The sequence below is a fragment of the Salvelinus namaycush genome, chromosome 39, assembly GCF_016432855.1.
Source record: "Salvelinus namaycush isolate Seneca chromosome 39, SaNama_1.0, whole genome shotgun sequence".
Classification (NCBI taxonomy): Eukaryota; Metazoa; Chordata; class Actinopteri; order Salmoniformes; family Salmonidae; genus Salvelinus; species Salvelinus namaycush.
In genome coordinates, this window is record NC_052345.1 from 21,816,866 (window position 1) to 21,838,178 (window position 21,313).

The 21,313-nt window shown below is 41.3% G+C and overlaps 1 protein-coding gene across 2 annotated transcripts in view; it reads right to left on the minus strand.

Annotated features, from left to right (window-relative positions):
• LOC120032624 overlaps window positions 1-19,395 on the minus strand; it is a 30,861-nt gene extending 11,466 nt beyond the window's left edge. Inside the window, exons 1-12 of one of the 2 annotated variants that reach the window (XM_038978794.1) lie at window positions 19,207-19,395; window positions 18,529-19,056; window positions 12,863-13,027; window positions 12,392-12,510; window positions 9,878-9,992; window positions 9,465-9,542; window positions 8,646-8,761; window positions 4,393-4,546; window positions 3,939-4,081; window positions 3,746-3,839; window positions 563-712; window positions 131-340 (exon numbers count right to left, since the gene is read on the minus strand). In XM_038978794.1, coding sequence (XP_038834722.1) covers window positions 131-340; window positions 563-712; window positions 3,746-3,839; window positions 3,939-4,081; window positions 4,393-4,546; window positions 8,646-8,761; window positions 9,465-9,542; window positions 9,878-9,992; window positions 12,392-12,510; window positions 12,863-13,027; window positions 18,529-19,017 — 1,833 coding nt within the window. In that variant the 5' untranslated portion in view covers window positions 19,018-19,056; window positions 19,207-19,395. Of the gene's footprint in view, window positions 1-130; window positions 341-562; window positions 713-3,745; window positions 3,840-3,938; window positions 4,082-4,392; window positions 4,547-8,645; window positions 8,762-9,464; window positions 9,543-9,877; window positions 9,993-12,391; window positions 12,511-12,862; window positions 13,028-18,528 lie in introns of both variants that reach the window. The other variant, XM_038978795.1, reaches the window with a different exon arrangement.
• Window positions 19,396-21,313: the final 1,918 nt, after the last annotated feature.

Below are 21,313 nucleotides of genomic sequence, written 5' to 3' on the forward strand. Positions count from 1 at the left end.
GTGTATGTATCTAGAGAAAAAACACACCCCACCTTCCTTTTACAGAGGTTTGAGGAAACCGAGTTGCAAGAAGGACATTAATAAAGTGGTATTTGGAAAACCACGTAAACGGATAAAGCTGAAACCTTACCTGTTCCTCTACCTCACAACGATCAAAGTTTTCATCCTGGTCAAGACACCTAAGCAGCTCTGTCAGCATTCCTCTGTCGTTTTCCTCCAATGTCTCAGAGAGATCCTTGACATCTGGGACGCTCCAGAATTCCACGTTGTCCGTGGTTGCCCTGTATTCTGACATGCGTCCTTCGAGCCGATCCTTGTCTGTCTCATGATTGTCATCCCTCTACAAAGGATAGCATGGATTTGTCTTCAATGCTGCATAAATTGCCCTCTGGGGACCAAAGAGTGTCTCAGAATAGGAGTGCTGATCTAGGATCAGGTCCCCCTATCCATATAATCTTATTAATATGATGTAAAATACATAACTGATCCTACATCAGCACTCCGACTTTGAGACACTATGAATACAGGCCCAGATCAGTATATAGACACCAATAATCAATACCTCCAAGTTGAGCCTCTCAGAGCTGTTTGCATCAATCATGCTTCTATGATGTCTTCTCCTCAGAACTTCCCATAGCGTCTCCACTTGGCCAAGGAGGTCCTCCATCTTCACACCACCTTTGTGCTGGCCTTGGGTTGACCCTGGCTTTTCCTGTCCCAAAGCATGGAACATGAATCTTTGCTCTAGTCTATTATGTCATTTCGTAGGATAAAATAAAATATTTTCCATTTTAACAGTCACATTTATACATTTCTGAATTGTAAATTCTATTAGTCAATAGGAAAATCCCGATAATGAAAGTAATGTTCAATTTAAACCCTTTGCCAGAATGAATGACCCCAACTCTGATATCACCTGCAAATCTCATCATACATATACTGAACAAAAATATAAACGAAACAGTCAAAGGTTTCACTAAGTTACAGTTCATATAAGGAAGTAATTCAATTGAAATAAATGAATAGGCCCTAATCTATGGATTTCACATGACTGGAAATACAGATATGGATCTGTTGGTCATAGATACCTTATCAGAAGGATCAGAAAACCAGTCAGTATCTGGTGTGACCATTTGCCTCATGCAGCGCAACACATCTCCCTCACATAGAGCTGATCAGGCTGTTGATTGTGGCCTGTGGAATGCTGTCCCACTCCTCTTCAATGGCTGTGCAAAGTTGCTGGATATTGGCGGGAACTAGAACACGCTGTCGTATTCCCAAACATTTAATCGGTGACATGTCTGGTGAGTATGCAGGCCATTTGCATCTTCCAATAATTGTGAACAGATCCTTGCGACACAGGGCCGTGCATTTTAATGCTGAAACATGAGGTTATGGCGGCGGATGAATGGCACGACAATGGGCCTCAGGATCGCATCATGGCATTCAAATTGCCATCGGTAAAATGCAATTTTGTTTGTTGTCTGTAGCTTATGCCTGTTGACATCAGCATAACAGCATAACCTCACTGAGACCATGGGGCACTCTGTTCACAACGTTGACATCGGCAAACTGCTCACCCACACAACGCCATACACGCTATTTGCCATCTGCCCGGTACAGTTGAAACCGGGATTCATCCGTGAAGAGCACACTTCTCCAGTATGCCAGTGGCCATGGAAGGTGAGCAGTTGCCCACTGAAGTCAGTTACAACACCGAACTGCAGTCAGGTTAAGACCCTGGTGAGCATGACGAGCACTCGGATGAGCTTCCCTGAGACGGTTTCTGACTGTGCAGAATTTCTTTCAGTTGTACAAACCCACAGTCCCGTAGGTGAAGAAGCCGGATGTGGATGTCCTGGGTTGGTGTGGTTATACGTGGTCTGCGGTTGTGAGGCCGGTTGGACGTACTGCCAAATTATCTAAATATACGTTGGAGACAGCTTATGGTAGAGAAATGGACATTCAATTCTCTGGCAACAGCTCTGGTGGGCTCTACTGCAGTCAGCATACCAATTGCACTCTCCCTCAAAACTTGAAACATCTGTGGTAGTGTTGTAATGGCCCTATGTAATGATCAGTGGCAACTCGTCATTCACGGCAGGTGGGGCAGAGTCCCACATTTGCAAAAATATATAAATAAATGTATATATATATTATTATTGTTTTTGGGAGGGGGGGCTTGCCTGTTTGCATGTTCTTTTGGTAGGCTCAAGGTCATTAGCCACATAAATTACGTCAAATCACGTTCTATGTCCAGTAGCTTTGATTGGACTGATCATGTTAACATCTTACTTTCATAATTTTAGCTAGCAGTCATCATCATGATTCGTGAATCAAGTCTACTGGCAAATCTTTTTTAATCCTTGTCATATGAAGAGATATAATGAAGAGAAAATATAGATAAAACATATCAGTGCTCATCGGCCATTGGACATAAACATTACACAACAATTTGGATATAGCAAATTCAACAATGAGTTGTTTGGAAGGAATCGGTGACAGTGGTTAATTGCAAGCATTGCAGCTGGGAAGTCAGACCGGGAAAATACGTTTTGAACAGTCATCCAACTCGGAATTGTAAATCATTTTTATTGATGACAAAATTTGCCAAAGAGGGACCGGCGCGTACAACAAAGTGATTCCAAAAATGTCTTATATGCTGCTGCATAATTTATGTAATATGCCAGGGTGATATGGTCAGCCATATCAGCTATGTTTTTTAAAAAGGCAGTAAATGAGGATGAATGAACTGTTTCGCTGCCAGACAAGGCTCCGCTGATAGCCTGGTGTAGCAGTGGTAAGGATTCACTCCATGGTGCTGAAAAGAAAGCTCTGCTGTTGGGACAGCTTTATGTAGGCCCTAACAGTTTGTGGGCACCGCTTGTCGCCATTATAGTGCAATGAATGTATTGTTTAGTGTTGTGTTGTGTAGTAGCTTAGCTGGCATACATAAAAATAAAAAAAAGTGGTTTGCCCCAACAAGATTTAAATGCTAAAATCGCCACTGGTAATGATCATGCTGTTTAATCAGCTTCTTGATATGCCACACCTATCAGGTAGATGGATTATCTTGGCAAAGGAGAAATGCTCACTAACATGAATGTAAACAAATTTATGCTCCAAATTTGAGAGAAATAAGCTTTTTGTGCATATGGAACAATTCTGGGATATTTTATTTCAGCTCATGAAACATGGGTCCAACACTTTACATTTATATTTTTGTTCAGTATATATTGCCCAATGTAAAACTTTCTGAATCCGATAAGTACCGTCGCAAAGACTGCATATTATGCAAAGAAAAGCTACAAGACTTACTCCCTTGGACAGGTCTAAGCAAATCGTGTTCGAAACAACATTGTCTTGGTAAATATCAGCTGGCAGGTTTTTAGTCACATCTGGACTGGGGGTTGACATAGCAAGGTTGTCTTTCAGCCATGACAGAGTCTTCAACCAAGAAACAGGAAAGGAAGAGGAAGTGAGGAAACAAGAGGAGGAAGTGACGTTTGGTTAACCCAGTGGGATGCATCCAGGCCCAAATTCAATCATTTGCAGATAAAGGAAAACTACAGCGCACTGGGGGTTCACTCTCGATGTTTACACCGCACCAAAGTTGTAAACCCCGTTAAAATCAACACACACTGTTCATGTCGCGAACATTGTCACTGGATATTTACTCTAAAGTATTAGTACTGGTACTGTAGTAGCAGACCACAAAAAACACCAGAAATCAATCCATAGCTACCTTATCAGCAGATGTGGTAGAATTTTGCAACTGAATACCAAGTTCCGATTGGGCATCTGGAGAACAAGTGTTCAAATGGGTTGTCTGGTCCTTTCTGCAAAGCAAGCACACACGTCCACTTAATGTTCTGCTTAAAGTGTCGTCAACAATTTAATCTGGTTTCAAAAAACAAGACGCTGATGAAAGTCTGTACCCTTGCCTCTCCGCACGCCGTCTTCCAATCAAGTCATCCAGACTGCTGGCGGTGTCACAGGAGACTCGGGCATAGCTTTCGGAAGGCTGTTCTTCAACTTGACAAACAGTCAGCTTCCTGGGGACACCACAGTCTTTCATGTTCTAAAAAAAAAAGAGAGGAAAGGACATAGGTCATTAGTAGGTCATATAATTAGAGTTCAAATACTATTTCACAGAGGTATCAAGTATCACCTACTCTGATGATTTACCCGTTTCATAACAGTTCACCCAAATTACACCACATATTACAGAATTACATATTCGTTGTTAATCGACTGCTTTGAAGGTAAGGAAACCTATATGTCATGTTGTCATTTGGGTGAACTGTCGTCATTTTGTCATTTGAGTGAACTATCCCTTTAACTACTTTTAAAGAGAATTTCCTAGTTATTTGAAAAAATGGGTCTGCTGACCTCGAACCCTTTGAGACGGTTCTGTTCCTCTTTGATGTCCTTTCCTATGGTCCTCTGGGCCTCATGTTCCGTATCTCTGGTTTGACTCGGTGAGCCAGGTTCGTCGCAGGAGAAGTTTATGTCAAGGGCGGTGGGCAAATCTGGCCACTCGCTCCTGCATGGCAAAACATTATGGGTTACTTATTGTAACCCTGGTTCTAACAATGATAGTGACCCTACCCTACTTCATCCAGAAGGCCAGTTGACACTCTCAGTGCTAGGTTCATTGGTAATGAAATAGAACAGTTCATGTGAGTGACTGGGCTAAAATCGTGATAAAGCAAGAACAAGCTCACTGTAAACGACCATTCCAGCACATACGATTACCTCTGCACGTTGTTTTTTCTGTTGTTGTGATTGTGGTTTCGGATAGAGAACTAACTCAAAATTGTCTTGAGAAAAGTCACTGTCCGAAATGTTGACAACAACAAACATGCAGAGGTAATCATGTGTCCGGGAGTAGTCTTTTACAATGTACGATATTATGCTCATTCTCCACAGCAAACATTGGTGTACTGTATACACCCCGGTGATATACTAGGGAAATTGTGTTTCCTGAGGCTTCTATTTTCAGCCCCACAAAGAAGATGAGAGAAAAGCATTGTGGTGCGGAGTGTTAAAAACAAAACACATACTGTATTTTAGTGCTTTTAATGTAGGCAGATTGGAAACAAAGGGGTAGATAGATGTGGGGGAGAGGTCAGAAGGGTGGACACGAAGATTGAACTCTGGACTCCAGGGCTGTGGTACATAGCGAAGGGAGTGATACCACTTAACCACGGCATAGCACCTATTGTCATGCATTAGAGACAATATGTCCAAAGTGGATCCTTTGTGGCAGCTGCGGATGCCTGTTAATCAGTTTCACTGTATATTCTTCAGGGTTTGAGTCATACCCACAAGTTTGAGCACTCCTCAACATGTCCAGAGCGCTTCTGCTTGGAGACGTGTCACGTGACTCAGAAATCACAGGATGAACATTGACTGGATCCACCGGATAAGCTGAATTAGCTAATGACATGTTATGCAACCATGACAATCTGAACAGACAGAGGGCTTTGTCCTTGGAGTGACTGACTGGGGCTGGCAGGGGTATAAAGGAATGATGTCACCCCCCCTCTGAAGGGGTGAGGTCATGGTTTCAGGAAAGTGCTTTTGTTTTTGAAAGAGACTATAAAATAGAGAGGGAACAGCTGGGAGGAGTAAGACATCTTGGAATCAAAAAGGAACACTTTGTGTATGTCGGTTGTCTTTAATTCGAACGTTCTTTCCCGCCGGCGCCCGTGAAGGAAATCTATTTCCAGTTTTGACAGAAGAGAGCCCATTGCTGCCCGTACAACAAAAATACAGCGTTTGTGATGCTGATACACACGCGACAGAAATGGGCACACCTCTCCACACAGATGCTTGGAATGTGGGTCATCGGTTTATATTTCAAAGGTTTGATACCCTAAAATGTTATGGTTCAATGGGTTAAGACATGTGTTAATGCCTCTGTAAACCATACAGTTTAAATCCAACATCTGAGGTAGAACATTTGTAATTAAACTTCCAAAATGTAACTTTAAAAAAGGCAGAAGTGCATTTAACCCACAATTGAATGACTAACATGGTAACTGACCAGTATACTTCTGTTCAATAAGCTTTATAAGCTACATCCATCTGTATCCCTGGTCACTAGGCCATACCATACTTATGAGGCACTCTGCACACATCTGCTGAAGAAATTAGGAGCAGGTTTATCGTATAGTATAATCTCCCCCAAAATGTCTTTCTCTATATTTATCTATATCTAATGTTACACATGTCGCTCCAGCTTCTACACAGAACACTTTTACTGAGACACAGGGGCTTGCAAAATCCGTGTCATGTTTAAAGTTGGAGCATTGCAAAACACAAAGAGAATGTCAAGAATGAATTCCCCTGAATTGATTCCATGGCGATTATTTGGACTGCATTTGTTATGAGTGAAACTCAGACTATGGCTTATTAGGGCAAGAATCATTTCAATGTGGGCTTCAGTTGCCATTAGGGCATTGGTTCTAATGCCAGAATGTCGTGTTAGTTACGCAACAAGAGTGTTAGTAGAAAAACAATCTTCTTCTTCACCGAGTATGTTTTCCATTATTCCAATTGTAAACATCAAACCTTTTCATCTGGAACACATATTCCATATGAGTTCATCCAGACGTAAACTGTTAAGCAATGTTTATCAACATGTTGAAAAGTTCGGAGTCGACGTGTGGGTTGGGTCAAAAGGGCTGCCCATTTTGTATCATTATACTGTAGCAACGGCTCGCTAATTCAGTTATTGGTGACCTCCATTATTGATTTTATTCAGCACTACCATATGTAAGCGATTTTATGGAGGGAAAAATAGCAATGGTGTGAAGTACTTTTAAGTAAAAATAAAAAATACATTTTTGGGGTAACTTTTACTTTTACTTCACTACATTCCTAAAGAAAAGAATGTACTTTTTACTGCATACATTTTCCCTGACACCCAAAAGTACTCGTTACATTTTGAATGTTTTGCAGGACAGGAAAATGGTCCAATTCACACACTTATTAAGAGAATATCCCTGGTAATCTCTACTGCCTCTGATCTGGCGGACTCACTAAACACAAATGCTTCGTTTGTAAATGATGTCTTAGTGTTTCCATGGTTATCCCTAAGTAAATAAAAAAACAGAAATGTTGCCATCTGGCTTGCAGATGGCATTTTACATTTTATTTTTTCTTTATTTTTTGATACTTAAGTATATTTTAGCAATTACATTTACTTTTGTTATTTAAAACCAAATACTTTAAGACTTTTACTCAAGTTGAATTTTACTGGGTGACTTTCACTTTTACTTGAGTCATTTTCCATTAAGACATCTTTATTTTTACTTAACTATGACAATTGGGTACTTTTTTCACCACTGAAAAATAGGCTACAGGTAAGCAACCTGGTTGTCAGACTGTGGTTTCAGGAGGGAAATATACACAGTCTTCAATAAACCAATAGGGTTGAGTGATACAAACACATCCTCACTTGAACATTTGAACCTTGCCCCTAATTTAAATTGTATTTGTGAGTGTTTATTTCTATGTTAATTGTATTCCATGGTTCCTGCTTAACATACATTATTCATATCATGCCATAGTTGAGATCTCATTCCACCAATTCACCTGAACCAGTTAAGTGTGTAGTAATTGAGTGTTTGTGTCTGAATTGGTATTGGCTACTGAGTTGGTATTGAATTGGTATTGGCTCCCACTGAGATAATGAGCTACAGATGTTTCTATGTTTGTGGGAGAGTGCCAGTGGGGAAGAAGAGGTAAGCAACGATAGACCAGTGAAGGTTATTATTTTATTCTGGGGCTTAATAATCTTTTAGTCCATGTTTTTAACATTTTAGCTCTGCCATTTTGAAGCCTGTTTTTGTATTTATATATTTATTGAAAATAAATCTCCCAATTTGGAAGAAACCATTCCAGTTCTTTTAGTAAAACCCTTTTTATGTGAAGGGCATTCAGGAACCATGTGTGAACGTTGCAAACATTCTCAAAATCCTTTGATGTTCGCATTTGATCTTACATTTATAGCAAATATTGCCATAATATATAGACACGATGATAGATGGCATCTTTGTAACACACCCCTAGATAATGCGATATTAGATCAGTGTTTCCCCGAGTACCCCCAACAACACACATTGTGGCCCTGGACAAGCACATCTGATTCTACTTCTCAAGTAATCAAGTTGAATCAGGTGTTTTTGTCCAAGGCTACAACGAATGTGTGCTGTTGGGGATACTCAAGGACTGGAGTTAGGAAACACTATGTTATATAATAGAAGGACTTTATAGGGTATCCTGAAATGGCACCCTATTCTCTATGTAATGCACTACTTTTGATCAGAGTCGCATGGGCCTTGGTCAAAAATAGTGAACTACTGTATATAGGGAATAGGGTGCCATTAGAGCAAGGTTTCCCAAACTTGTTCCTCGGGACCACAAGGGGTGCACATTTTGTTTTTTGCCCTAGCACTACACAGCTGATTCAAATAATCAACTAATCATCAACCTTTGATGATTTGAATTAGCTGTGTAGTGTAAGGGCAAAAACCAAAACGTGCACTCCTTGAGGTCCCGAGGACCAATTTTAGGAAACGCTGCATTAGAGAAACAGACAAACAAACAATATGGGCTTTTGGACCCTTATTTACCCACTACCCTCCTGGAGAAGGCCCCAGCTCTCCTGCACCTCAGCCTGCTTCCGTGTCACTCTAGCAGCCAGGGTAGGGTGGAGGTCCGAAAGGCGTGAAACAGTCTCGTTCAGCATCTGGAGAGAGCATGGTCGAGGAGGGGATGGGGGTAGTGGATGGATGTGACACAATTCATTTACAGTTGATTTACAGTCTTGGAAAACGACCCACGCTCTTGAAAATGGAAGTCTACGGTTAGATTTAACACGGAAGTATAACATCACGTCATAGAAGGCTTCTTCTATGGTTAAGGGGGAAACGCCCCAAAAAGATTCAGAGAAGGTCTCGGAAGGAGTAGTCTCGATTTTAGTGTTATGTTTCACTGTCTTATGATAGTTCCTCTGTGTTTCTCTCTACTTAGGATTGAGGTAGTCTTGAGTACTGAGCAGGTGGCCTAGTGGTTAGAGCATTGGGCCAGTAACCGAAAGGTTGCTAGATCGAATCCCTGAGCTGACAAAAAATCTGTCGTTCGGCCCCTGAACAAGGCAGTTAACCCACTGTTCCTAGGCCGTCATCGTAAATAAGAATTTGTTCTTAACTGACTTGCCTAGTTAGATAAAGGTTACAAAATGTGCTTAGACCATACATTACAGTTGTAGTGCATTCCTTTTAAATTCATATCGGAGTACATTTTAGTATTTTCAATGAGAACATTTGTAAACGACCGGTATTTCACTTGAAATGGAATTGAACACAACCCTGATGCATGAATGATGCATTGCTGCATTTCCCCATAAATGCATGAATTATTTTGAGCTACATTCCCCATGAGCCACTCACCATGATTTGGCTGGCAATATTGTAGATCTCTGTCTGACCGCAGCTCCCCTGGTTATCTGATCCAGACAGGACGCTTCTCTACCAAACAAACAAAATAATATAGAGTCAATCTTATGATACTAAGCATGTGTAATCACGTGGAATTACCAAACAATGATAATCTGCAGAACCTTGGGACCACATTTCCACATGCCATTCAAATGATAACAAAGAGGAACTATGGAGTAAAACGATCTTATATTTGGGGTTATGATGTTATGATGGGGACATGATGATGTACTAAGCTCATGACGCATATATCTTTCAAGAATCAATCAAACATTTAACAGCATGTAAATATTGCAGATTGTACCTTTAAAGGATCACTGGTGCAAAATAGGACTCTTGTCCAAATTCCTATTCTGCCTTTTTACCTTCCTGTTGATGGTGCAGATGATGGTGTCAGCCTGTTGGTAGAAGGAGGAGACGTCCAGAGCCAGTTTGAGGTCTTGGTGATAGTTTCTTAACAGTGACTGGAACCTCAGCCAGCTACCAAAGAGACACAGTATCTAGTTCAGTGCTTTGGCAATGGGATCACAATGGGGTCAAATTCCCAGATATGACTTGAAATCCAAGATGGATGTTCAAGTCAGACCAAGTACTGTTACATAACATGGAAAGCTGTAGTTACATAGGCGTAGATAGGAAAACAACATGTTAACGGTAGCCATAACAAATAGACATCCATAGCACCAAGGACAAAGTATATGTAGCCTAGTCAAGGACTCTAACCCAGACGCTTAGAAGAAATCACAGTATGCCTTCCGACAAACCATCAAACAGGCAAAGCGTCAATACAGGACTAAGGTTGAATCGTACTACACCGGCTCTGACGCTCGTCGGATGTGGCAGGGCTTGCAAACTATTACGGACTACAAAGGGAAGCACAGCCGCGAGCTGAGAGCCTACCAGACGAACTAAATATCTTATATGCTCGCTTCGAGGCAAGCAGCACTGAAGCATGCATGAGAGTATCAGCTGTTCCGGATGACTGTGTGATCATGCACTCCGTAGCCGATGTGAGTAAGACCTTAAAACGATTTAACATTCACAAGGCCAGACGGATTACCAGGACGTGCACTCAGAGCATGCACTGACCAACTGGCAAGTGTCTTCACTGACATTTTCAACCTGTCCCTGACCGAGTTTGTAATACCAACATGTTCCAAGCAGACCTCCATAGTCCCTGTACCCAAGAACACCAAGGTAACCTACATAAATGACTATCGACCCATAGCACTCACGTCTGTATTCATGAAGTGCTTTGAAAGGCTGGTCACGGCTCAGATCAACACTAGTATCCCAGAAACCCTAGACCCTCTCCAATTTGCATACCTCCCCAACAGATCCACAGATGATGCAATCTCTATTGCACTCCACACTGCCCTTTCCCACCTGGAGAAAAGGAACGCCTACGTGAGAATTCTATTAATTGACCACAGCTCAGCGTTCAACACCATAGTGCCCTCAAAGCTCATCACTAAGCTAAGGACCCTGGGACTAAACAGCTCCCTTCAACTAGATCCTGGACTTCCTGATGGGCCGCCCCCAGGTGGTAAGGGTAGGTAACAACACATTTGCCACGCTGATCATCAACACGGGGCCCCTTAGGGGTGCGTGCTCAGTCCCCTCCTGTACTCCCTGTTCACCCATGACTTCATGGCCAAGCACCAACATTAAGTTTGCCGACGACACAACAGTGGTAGGCCTGATCACCAACAACGATGAGACAGCCTATAGGGAGGAGGTCAGAGACCTGGCAGTGTGGTGCCAGAATAACAACCTCTCCTTCAACGTGAAGATGATTGTGGACTACAGGAAAAGGAGGACCAAGCACGCCCCCATTCTCATCGACGGGGCTGTAGTGGAGCAGGTTGAGAGCTTCAAGTTGCTTGGTGTCCACATCACCAACAACCTAGCATGGTCCAAACACACCAAGACAGTCGTGAAGAGGGCATGACAACATCTATTCCCCCCCAGGAGACTGAAAAGATCTGTCATGGGTCCTCAGATCCTCAAAAAGTTCTACAGCTGCACCATCGAGAGCATCCTGACTGGTTGCATCACCGCCTGGTATGGCAACTGCTCAGTCTCCGACCGCAAGGCACTACAGAGGGTAGTGCGTACGGCTCAGTACATTACTGAGGCCAAGCTTCCTGCCATCCAGGACCTTTATACCAGGCGGTGTCAGAGAAAGACTCAAGCCACCCTAGTCATAGACTGTTCTTTCTGCTACCGCATGGCAAGTGCTACCGGAGTGCCAAGTCTAGGTCCAAGAGGCTTCTTAACAGCTTCCACCCCCAAGCCATAAGACTCCTGAACAGCTAATCAAATGGCTATCCAGACTATTTGCTATTTCCCCCCCAGCCTCATTTTTATATTGCTGCTACTCACTGTTTATTATACATTCATAGTCACTTTACCTCTACCTACATGTACATATTATTTCAATTACCTCGGCTAACCGGTGCCCCCGCACATTGACTCTGTACCAGTACCCCCTGTTTATAGCCTCACTACTGTTATTTTATTGTTGCTCCTTAATTATTTGTTATTTTTCTATTTTTCTTTTTTACTTCAATTTATTTTAGTAAATACTTTCTTAACACTTTTTTTCTTAAAACTGAATTGTTGGTTAAGGGCTTGTAAGTAAGCATTTCACAGTAAGGTCTACACCTGTTGTATTCGGCGCGTGTGACAAATAACATTTGATTTGATTGAGCCATAGAGGAATCAAAAAAACTCAAATAAAGCGTGAGTGGCCATGATTTATCATGAGTATATCACAGCTTAGGGGCCTCGAGTGCCTTGCTGTTATTGCTTTATGTTTTAATTAAAGTAAGGTGTTATTGATACATCTTGCTCAAACGGTCAAAAATGGGACTTACGTTTGGTTAACGGTGTTCTCTCTAGAAGGGATTTTGTTGCCTTCTATCTGTTGCAGTCTCTTCCTCTTCTCTCCCCTGTGGTCGGTCTCCACGTCAAGCGTCTCGTACTGATGTCCATCCTATAGAGGACATTATAAAGGAAGAATCTGTGAACCAGTATACTCAATGCATGGTTCTGACACGTGAGGGCATGTATGTGGATACAGTACAATATTGTAGGAAGTAAATGTAATTCATGTGTAGTGCATAAAGGCCCATGACATGATAACGTTTCTTTATCCATTCCAGGGTGCACATTTTTGTTTGAGCCCAGCACTAACACACCTGATTCCACTAATGAGTTGAGTCAGGTGTGTTAGTGCTGGGCTGGAACAACATATGTTTTATGGATTGAGAAACACTGAACTATGAGCTTCACCATATCATGGACCTTTGTGCACTACACATTGATTCATTCATTGAAGCGCAAACCTGTTTGATGTCCAGACTTCTCGTCATCTGTATGAGGGAATTCTCAATGTCCTTTCGGTCTCGCTGTTGGGTCGGTGACGCGTCCTCTGGGTCCTGCAAAGGACATCCAAGGACACTACAGCCATACTTCTGATCCCAATACTTCCTCTTGAACCAAGAGTCCACCTGTATAGAAACACGATTGAGTAATTAACAAGTCTTTAAAATCAAGTTGATACGAAATTAGTTCAAGGGATGTTTACTGTAGCAGATATGCTCTTACAATAAAGTATTTATCCATGATGACATGAGTACATTTGATGAGTACTGTGCCTTTAGTGTGGAGATTACTGTTTATAAATACAGAAAATATACTGAAAAGAATATATAAAAATACACTGGAACACTGATTTAGGTGTTTGGCTAACTAAACAGTTTGGAACCTGGGATTAAACATCTGGAAGTGAGCAAGAAAAAAGGAATAAATGTACTATTATTGATAGTCGTTTGTTACAAAGTAAAACTGCAATATAATCATGAAATATATTATTGATAGTCAAAACAGAACAAGCCTGCAATATATCATGAAATACATTCCTTTACATTTCCCAATCTAATTTATACAGACATGTCAAATTGCAAACATTGCAGGTGCACTGAGAGACAGTTGCAAGCCTGTGGTACTCATAATTCTTGTGTTTCACAATTGCACAAATAAATTAAAAAGAAGTGATGAATTAAAAAGACGACTCTAGCTCCCACTCCTTACATTTCTTATTGGACAGTTAGTTAAATTTTACGACAGTCTGTAAACAAGATGAATTGGTCCCATGTGGGTAATATATATATATATATATATATATATATATATATATTATATATATCAGTTGAAGTCGGAAGTTTACATACACTTAGGTTGGAGTCATTAAAACTCGTTTTTCAACCGCTCCACAAATTTCTTGTTGACAAACTATAGTTTTGGCAAGTCGGTTAGGACATCTACTTTGTGCATGACACAAGTAATTTATCCAACAATTGTTTACAGACAGATTATTTCACTGTATCACAATTCCAGTGGGTCAGAAGTTTACATACACTAAGTTGACTGTGCCTTTAAACAGCTTGGAAAACTCCAGAAGATGATGTCATGGCTTTAGAAGCTTCTGATAGGCTAATTAACATAATTTGAGTCAATTGGAGGTGTACCAGTGGATGTATTTCAAGGCCTACCTTCAAACTCAGTGCCTCTTTGCTTGACATCATGGGAAAATCAAAAGAAATCAGCCTAGACCTCAGAAGAAAAATGTAGACCTCCACAAGTCTGGTTCATCCTTGGGAGTAATTTCCAAATGCCTGAAGGTACCACGTTTATCAGTACAAACAATAGTACGCAAGTATAAACACCATGGGACCATGCAGCCGTCATACCGATCACGAAGGAGACGCGTTCTGTCTCCTAGAGATGAATGTACTTTGGTGCGAAAAGTGCAAATCAATCCCAGAACAACAGCAAACGACCTCGTGAAGATGCTGGAGGAAACAGGTACAAAAGTATTTATATCCACAGTAAAACGAGTCATATATCAACATAACCTGAAAGGCCGCTCAGCAAGGAAGAAGCCACTGCTCCAAAACTGCCATAAAAATGGGTCTTCCAAATGGACAATGACCCCAAGCATACTTCCAAAGTTGTGGCAAAAAGGCTTAAGGACAACAAAGTCAAGGTATTGGAGTGGCCATCACAAAGCCCTGACCTCAATCCTATAGAACATCTATAAAAAAGTGTGTGCGAGCAAGGAGGCCTACAAACCTGACTCAGTTACAACAGCTCTGTCAGGAGGAATGGGCAAAAATTCACCCAACTTATTGTAGGAAGCTTGTGGAAGGCTACCCAAAACATTTGACCCAAGTTAAACAATTTAAAGGCAAGGCTACCAAATACTAACTGAGTGTACGTAAACTTCTGACCCACTTGGAATGTGATGAAAGAAATAAAAGCTGGAAATAAATCAATCATTCTCTCTACTATTATTCTGACATTTCACATTCTTAAAATTAAGTGGTGATCCTAACTGACCTAAGACAGGTCATTTTTACGAGCATTAAATGTCAGGAATTGTGAAAAGCTGAGTTTAAATGTATTTGGCTAAAGTGTATGTAAACTCCCGACTTCAACTGCATATATATACACACTACAGTTCAAAAGTTTGTGGTCACAGAAATGTCCTTGTTTTTTAAAGAAAAGCACATTTTTTGTCCATTAAAATTACATCAAATTGATCAAAAATACAGCTTCATTAAATAGTACCCGCAAAACACCAGTCTCAACGTCAACAGTGAAGAAGCGACTCCGGGATGCTTGGTTGCTGATAACGGGCCTCTGTACGCCTATGTAGATATTCCATAAAAAATCAACTGTTTCCAGCTACAATAGTCATTTACAACATTAACAATGTCTACACTGTATTTTTTTATCAATTTGATGTTATTTTAATGAACAAAAAATGTACTTTTCTTTCAAAACAAGGACATTTCTAAGTGACCCCAAACTTTTGAACGGTGATATATATACTGAACAAAAATATAAACACAACATCTAAGGTGTTGGTCCCATGTTTCATGAGCTGAAATAAAATATCTCAGAAATGTTGTGCCATTCATCTGCCGCTGTCACCTCATATTTCAGCATGATAATGCACGGTGCCATGTCGCAAGGATCTGTACACAATTCCTGGAAGCTGAAAACGTCCCAGTTCTTTTATGGACTGCATACTCACCAGACATGTCACCCATTGAGCATGTTTGGGATGCTCTGGATCGACGAGTAAGACAGCGTGTTCCAGCTCCCGCCAATATCCAGCAACTTTGCACAGTTATTGAAGAGGAGTGGGACAACATTCCACAGGCCACAATCAACAGCCTGATCAACTCTATGCGAAGGAGATGTGTCACGCTGCATGAGGCAAATGGTGGTCACACCATATACTGACTGGTTTTCTGATCCACGCACCTACCATTTTTCATATTCCCAGTGATATGAAATCCATAGATACAAATTTATTTACATTTCCTTATATGAGCTGTATCTCAGTAAAATCTTAGAAATAGTAGCATGTTGCGTTTATATTTTTGTTCAGTGTATATTTGAACCACCTGTGTGTAATATATTACAAAGGATTTCTGTATGGTCATTTAAGCATTTGCAATACATTGGCTGTCACAGGGATCCATGAGTTGTAGTGTAATGTATTAGGAATGTAGCTGTTATTCATTTATAAGTGCTGTTAAAAGTACCCATGATGTGTTATGAATGGTTATCGCATTTACTGCACTATGAGCATGGTCATGCATTATACAGATGGTTATCAGTATTTGTAACATAAAAATGTGAAAATAATGTTTTTTTTTGCCATAGCTGTGAAATCACTACAGGCGATACATTCATTTCATTTCATTTACTTCTGCCACTTTGCAATTAATCATTTTCTGCGAGCTCCAGAGCACTACTCCATCTCCATCTACTCCATGCGATTTCATAACCTTTTCCTTGTCTGTCGCCGTTCTCTCAATGCCATGCCAATACATTCTGTACTGATGACCTCATGCAAAACGTTGAATGATGCCTATTATCTTTCTGAGACCTCTTACATCATCACTGTATGTAGCTAAATCATGGAGCAACCTGCTGCTGGTTACCTCCAGTCTCCACAATAATCTGAAACTTGTTAGGCCTGCCTGCTTTTCATCATAGAAAGACGTTTGTTTTCCTGGAACGTAATGTACTGTATTTTCTGCAGTGAAATACAAACTTTGGTAACAGTTTACTTAAAGCTTGCAGTATGATGCAATGATAAGCTTGTATGTGAGCTTTTATCATGTTTTACAATAATGTGTCTCTGTAAGCCCTGTTGTACAGGTTTCATGTAAGAACTGTTGCACAGGTTTCATCATGTTGCAAGATTTCCATGTGCCTTGGTAGTTCCAGCCACAGGTAGGCTACAAAAGACCACAAAACTGAATGCACATACCCTGTAGTATTTGGATAGCTTGGCTGGCTAAAAACAATGTGTCTATTTAGTCTTGGGTACTTGAAAAGTTGAAAACTTCAAGAGATGTAGACATTGTCATGAGAAACAGGGAAATGTACAGACGGATGCACAAAAACGGACCCCCAGAGCTAGACTCAATCCTGGTGAAAAATGGAACATGTGTACTAAACACAGCTTTGTGTGACTCAGCCAGCCCACCTACACAGGGCCGAGATGAAGAACGAAGAGAGCCAAAGCCATGATCTCATCTCAAAATAATTGCTCCTCTTTCTCGCTGTTGGGGCGTAACTTTCCCCCTCCCACTGTCCTTTTGCTAGTTGCACGCTCAGCATTGAAAACTGTAACCATGGGACTGTCGTCTGTATAAATATCTAACTTAATTTTCCAGTTTACTTCATATGTATATCATGCTTTCTGAGTGCATAAAATATGCATCTTAACATGGTATGTGATAATAAGTACACAATCTTCCTCATCTGTAAGCTTATTTTGGTATGCTTGTGCCACTGGAGTGGAACTTATGGAACGTGTGGAGTTACATTTCAAAATAGTTTTTCAATGTCGCCATTAAATACAATCAGGATCCCCTTAAATTCCGAAAGGCACTCGCAAATATTGAAATAACCCGTTTGCCAGCTGTGGATCTGGAGAAACACTTAATCACAGGTACCAACTTCAGTTTGGCATCATTATATCCGCCAACGCAATGTGCCTGTTTGCTATTTTTATCGCGCAACCCCTTCAATTATGGAATTGGGAGTCGTTTATTCTGTGGAAATAACCAGTTCATCCGAAACGTGGCCTTTTGCCTAGCTTAATGAAAGCCTGCTGATGATCTCATAGCTCCAGAGTACAGTGTGGATAATGCAACACTGAGGTAATAGTGCACACATTGTGTGTGTGTGTGTGTGTGTGTGTGTGTGTGTGTGTGTGTGTGTGTGTGTGTGTGTGTGTGGAGGTTTCATGCTGGAACAATGCACGTTATGGTGTGTGTGTGTGTGTGTGTGTGTGTGTGTGTGTGTGTGTGTGTGTGTGTGTGTGTGTGTGTGTGTGTGTGTGTGTGTGTGTGTGTGTGTGTGTGTGGAGGTTTCATGCTGGAACAATGCACATTATGTTGGTGTTTATATCACGTTGTTTTTGGTAACAGCTGAAAAAAAAGTATATTGTGTTGCAGGGTGGAAGGCGTCCAACGGAAAGATCCTGATGTTGTTACTCAGCTTAGTCAGTAACGCAAATCCAGTAATTATTAGTATGTTAAAAAACACTATTACGTAATGAGAGCATGACATAGTATGTGAAATGAGGGAGAAAAACAAAACATTACTTACACTGGGTTTTGTGGTCATGGATTTAATTCCCAATCCTCCTATTGCCTTTTGGCTCTGGACTTACTTTCTTTAAAGTAAACAAGTCAATTCATTTGCTTTCAGAAAGCTCGAGAATGGTTAACACTGGTCACATTGACCAACAGAAACAAAACAAATGTCCATAACACTGGTTGAGACATTCACCATTTCAAAGTCAATTGATTTGAACCAAGTGATTTGAAATGTACATTAGTTGGTGCTGGCTTGTAGCCTATCCCAGCTCAATAACATGTGAGACACCATGAATAAAACAACTGTAATCCAAGGTTACCTTAGACTGAGAGTTGGACCTCTTATCCAAGTCGTCCTCTACCATCAAGGATGGCGGTTTTGGGTGAACACTGTTGCAGTTGCTTCGGATGGTCTCTGACGTGGATCTAACTGAGGTGGCCAGGTCAGAGTCACACACGGACACGTCGGGGACTGTCTCGACGTTCCGGCAAATAGCAATCTTCCTGATGGATCTAGAGGATGCAGTGGGGGACACAGAATTCCTGTCCTCCTCCACTCTCTCATCCTGATGTCCCTCTGGTGTTGAAGCGTAGACCTGGGGGGCCACTTGTGGGAGTTCCGAGTCCCCAGGCCACCCCTGGGACTGGCCCACGTAAAGGGACATTTGGTCGTGTAGCTCCAACTTGTTCGGAGCAGCAGACTTCGGCAGATAGACGTCCACGAACTCCTGGCATTTGGCTTCGGAGGGGACAGACAGCCTGGTCCCAATGGTAAAGGGTTGGATTTTTCTGACGACACCCTCAGACATGGTTTTTGATAGCTGTGCAGTTTCGTCTAGATGGGCATACTGTGACAAGAATCACAAAACAATACAGATATCTCACCTCATGTACTGCAATGTCCAGTATCAGAAGTTCAAAATTTGAGGAAAAATAAGACGAAGCCTCGAATAAACAACGCTCTTTTACCCCCAAAAATTGTCAAACGCAAAACTCACTCAAAAAGCCACCCGCCTCCTTGCACCTCATGGAGAGGAAGACAAGTACAGGACACACAATAGAACGTACCCTCCTGTCTGTTTCGAAGCTATCCACTGAGCTACAGCGCCTGTGTCATGTCAGGGGAAACCAATATGAGGAGGGAGGAGTGCCTCTTCTGAGCAACCACCAAGCAGAGAGAGAGAACTGAGTGAATAGAGAGAGAGAGAGAGAGAGAGAGAGAGAGAGAGAGAGAGAAAAAGGGAAAGTGTCTGGCTTGCTGCCTGGGTGCTCTCTTAGAAAAAATAGGAAGGGAAAGAGAGGGGGGAAGTTATATTAGAGGAGTGAGGTCACCACTTTCTGTCAAGGGCTGGGCAGAGTCAGAGTGACTGAGGGTTGTAAAACTGGAGCTGTAAAAACTTCCTCCCTAAACAAAAAGCTCCATGCTCAGATATGAGTAGAGTAACAGAGGGGTAAAATGCTCTCTTGCGCTCTCTCTCGCTCTCACTCTGGTCTCGCCTGCTCACAGCTGGACAATGAGGTCATGCTTTTAACAAGAACAACAAACATGAAGCACCTCTAGATCTCACGTCTGCAGTCTGCTCTCTCTCTCTCTTTCTCCCTATCTCTCTTTATTTCTCTCCATAACTGGTCAAATTGTCAAATGTTTACTCTACAAAGACTAAAGGTGAGGGTATTTGCTTGTCCTCAAACACGCCTCAAGAATCCATTGTCTTTTCTAACAGTTTTCACACTTTTTCATAACAATCCCTAGGAGTTTGTTTTGAGGAGTAACAAAATCCAATTAAATTTCCCACCTATTTTTCTAATTCCACATTCACAGTCCAAACATTTACAGACACACATAGGAAACACATTGTGCTTACTCAGGCCTCAGGCTTCCACTTGATTTGAACCAGGTGTCCTATCTATGGGTCAAACTACATCAGGCTACTACTGTAACATCCTCTGTCCTTCTTTGGCAATCACTTACAGGTATTTTCCATGTTATAAGCCATAGGCCTATACTGTATGTGGACTGGGACTTATACAATGTTGTTTGTTCTTATAGGAACAGGAGAAAATACCTGTTTTTGTTTCATGAAGATGGATTGGGGGTTTGTAGAAAGAAGATTACTTTTGTTTTCTCAGATATTTCCCTGTGTAATACTATACTCTGGTGGAACTGTGTTCACATATTTGGCTTGTACAAGATGTGGGGAAATTCCCTCGTTGATTTATGAACGCGACACAATTACAGCGTGCTAACTTGCTCGCTCTCACAAATAAACACCCTTCTCGTGTTTGTATTTCACCCTTACACCCCACGCCCCCTTTGTCTCGAGGCTCAACTGAAGTCAATTGACTTAGGGTCAACACCATGACGACCAAAAATACTTAAGGCGTGAAACAGCCCTGTCCATTTACTGTTCCAAGAACCAACCGTCTTATGTGCACTGTAGCTGCATGACCTCGAATTCCTATGGCTATAGCTCACCCCTTACAATGACAGCTCTTGTTTTGCTGATAGCAAGAACAAAGAGTTCAGTCACATACTCCTGCGTTTCCAACACTTATACCAACATGGGTTACTAGACATTTTCATTTTGCCATGATGCTAATGAAACATTAAGCATTCCACGAATACATTTCAATATGCAGTATCTTAATATAAATCTGACCATCTTGATCCTACCATAAAACAAACTCTATGAGGTGGTTTCGCGGACACAGATTAAGCCTAATCCTAGACACATTTTCACTTTTAAACTGGACAAATTTCTATTACAGACATGGTTTAAAATAGTCTCAGACTTGCCATAGTCTAGATTTAAAAAGTCTGATTTCCAGAAGGACGATTATAATTCATTTTGATCTTTTTTATTATTTTTTTTATTTCACCCTTATTTAACCAGGTAGGCTAGTTGAGAACAAGTTCTCATTTACAACTGCGACCTGGCCAAGATAAAGCATAGCAGTGTGAACAGACAACAACACAGAGTTACACATGGAGTAAACAATAAACAAGTCAATAACACAGTAGGGAAAAAAAAAGGATCTATATACAATGTGTGCAAAAGGCATGAGGAGGTAGGCAATAAATAGGCCATAGGAGCGAATAATTAC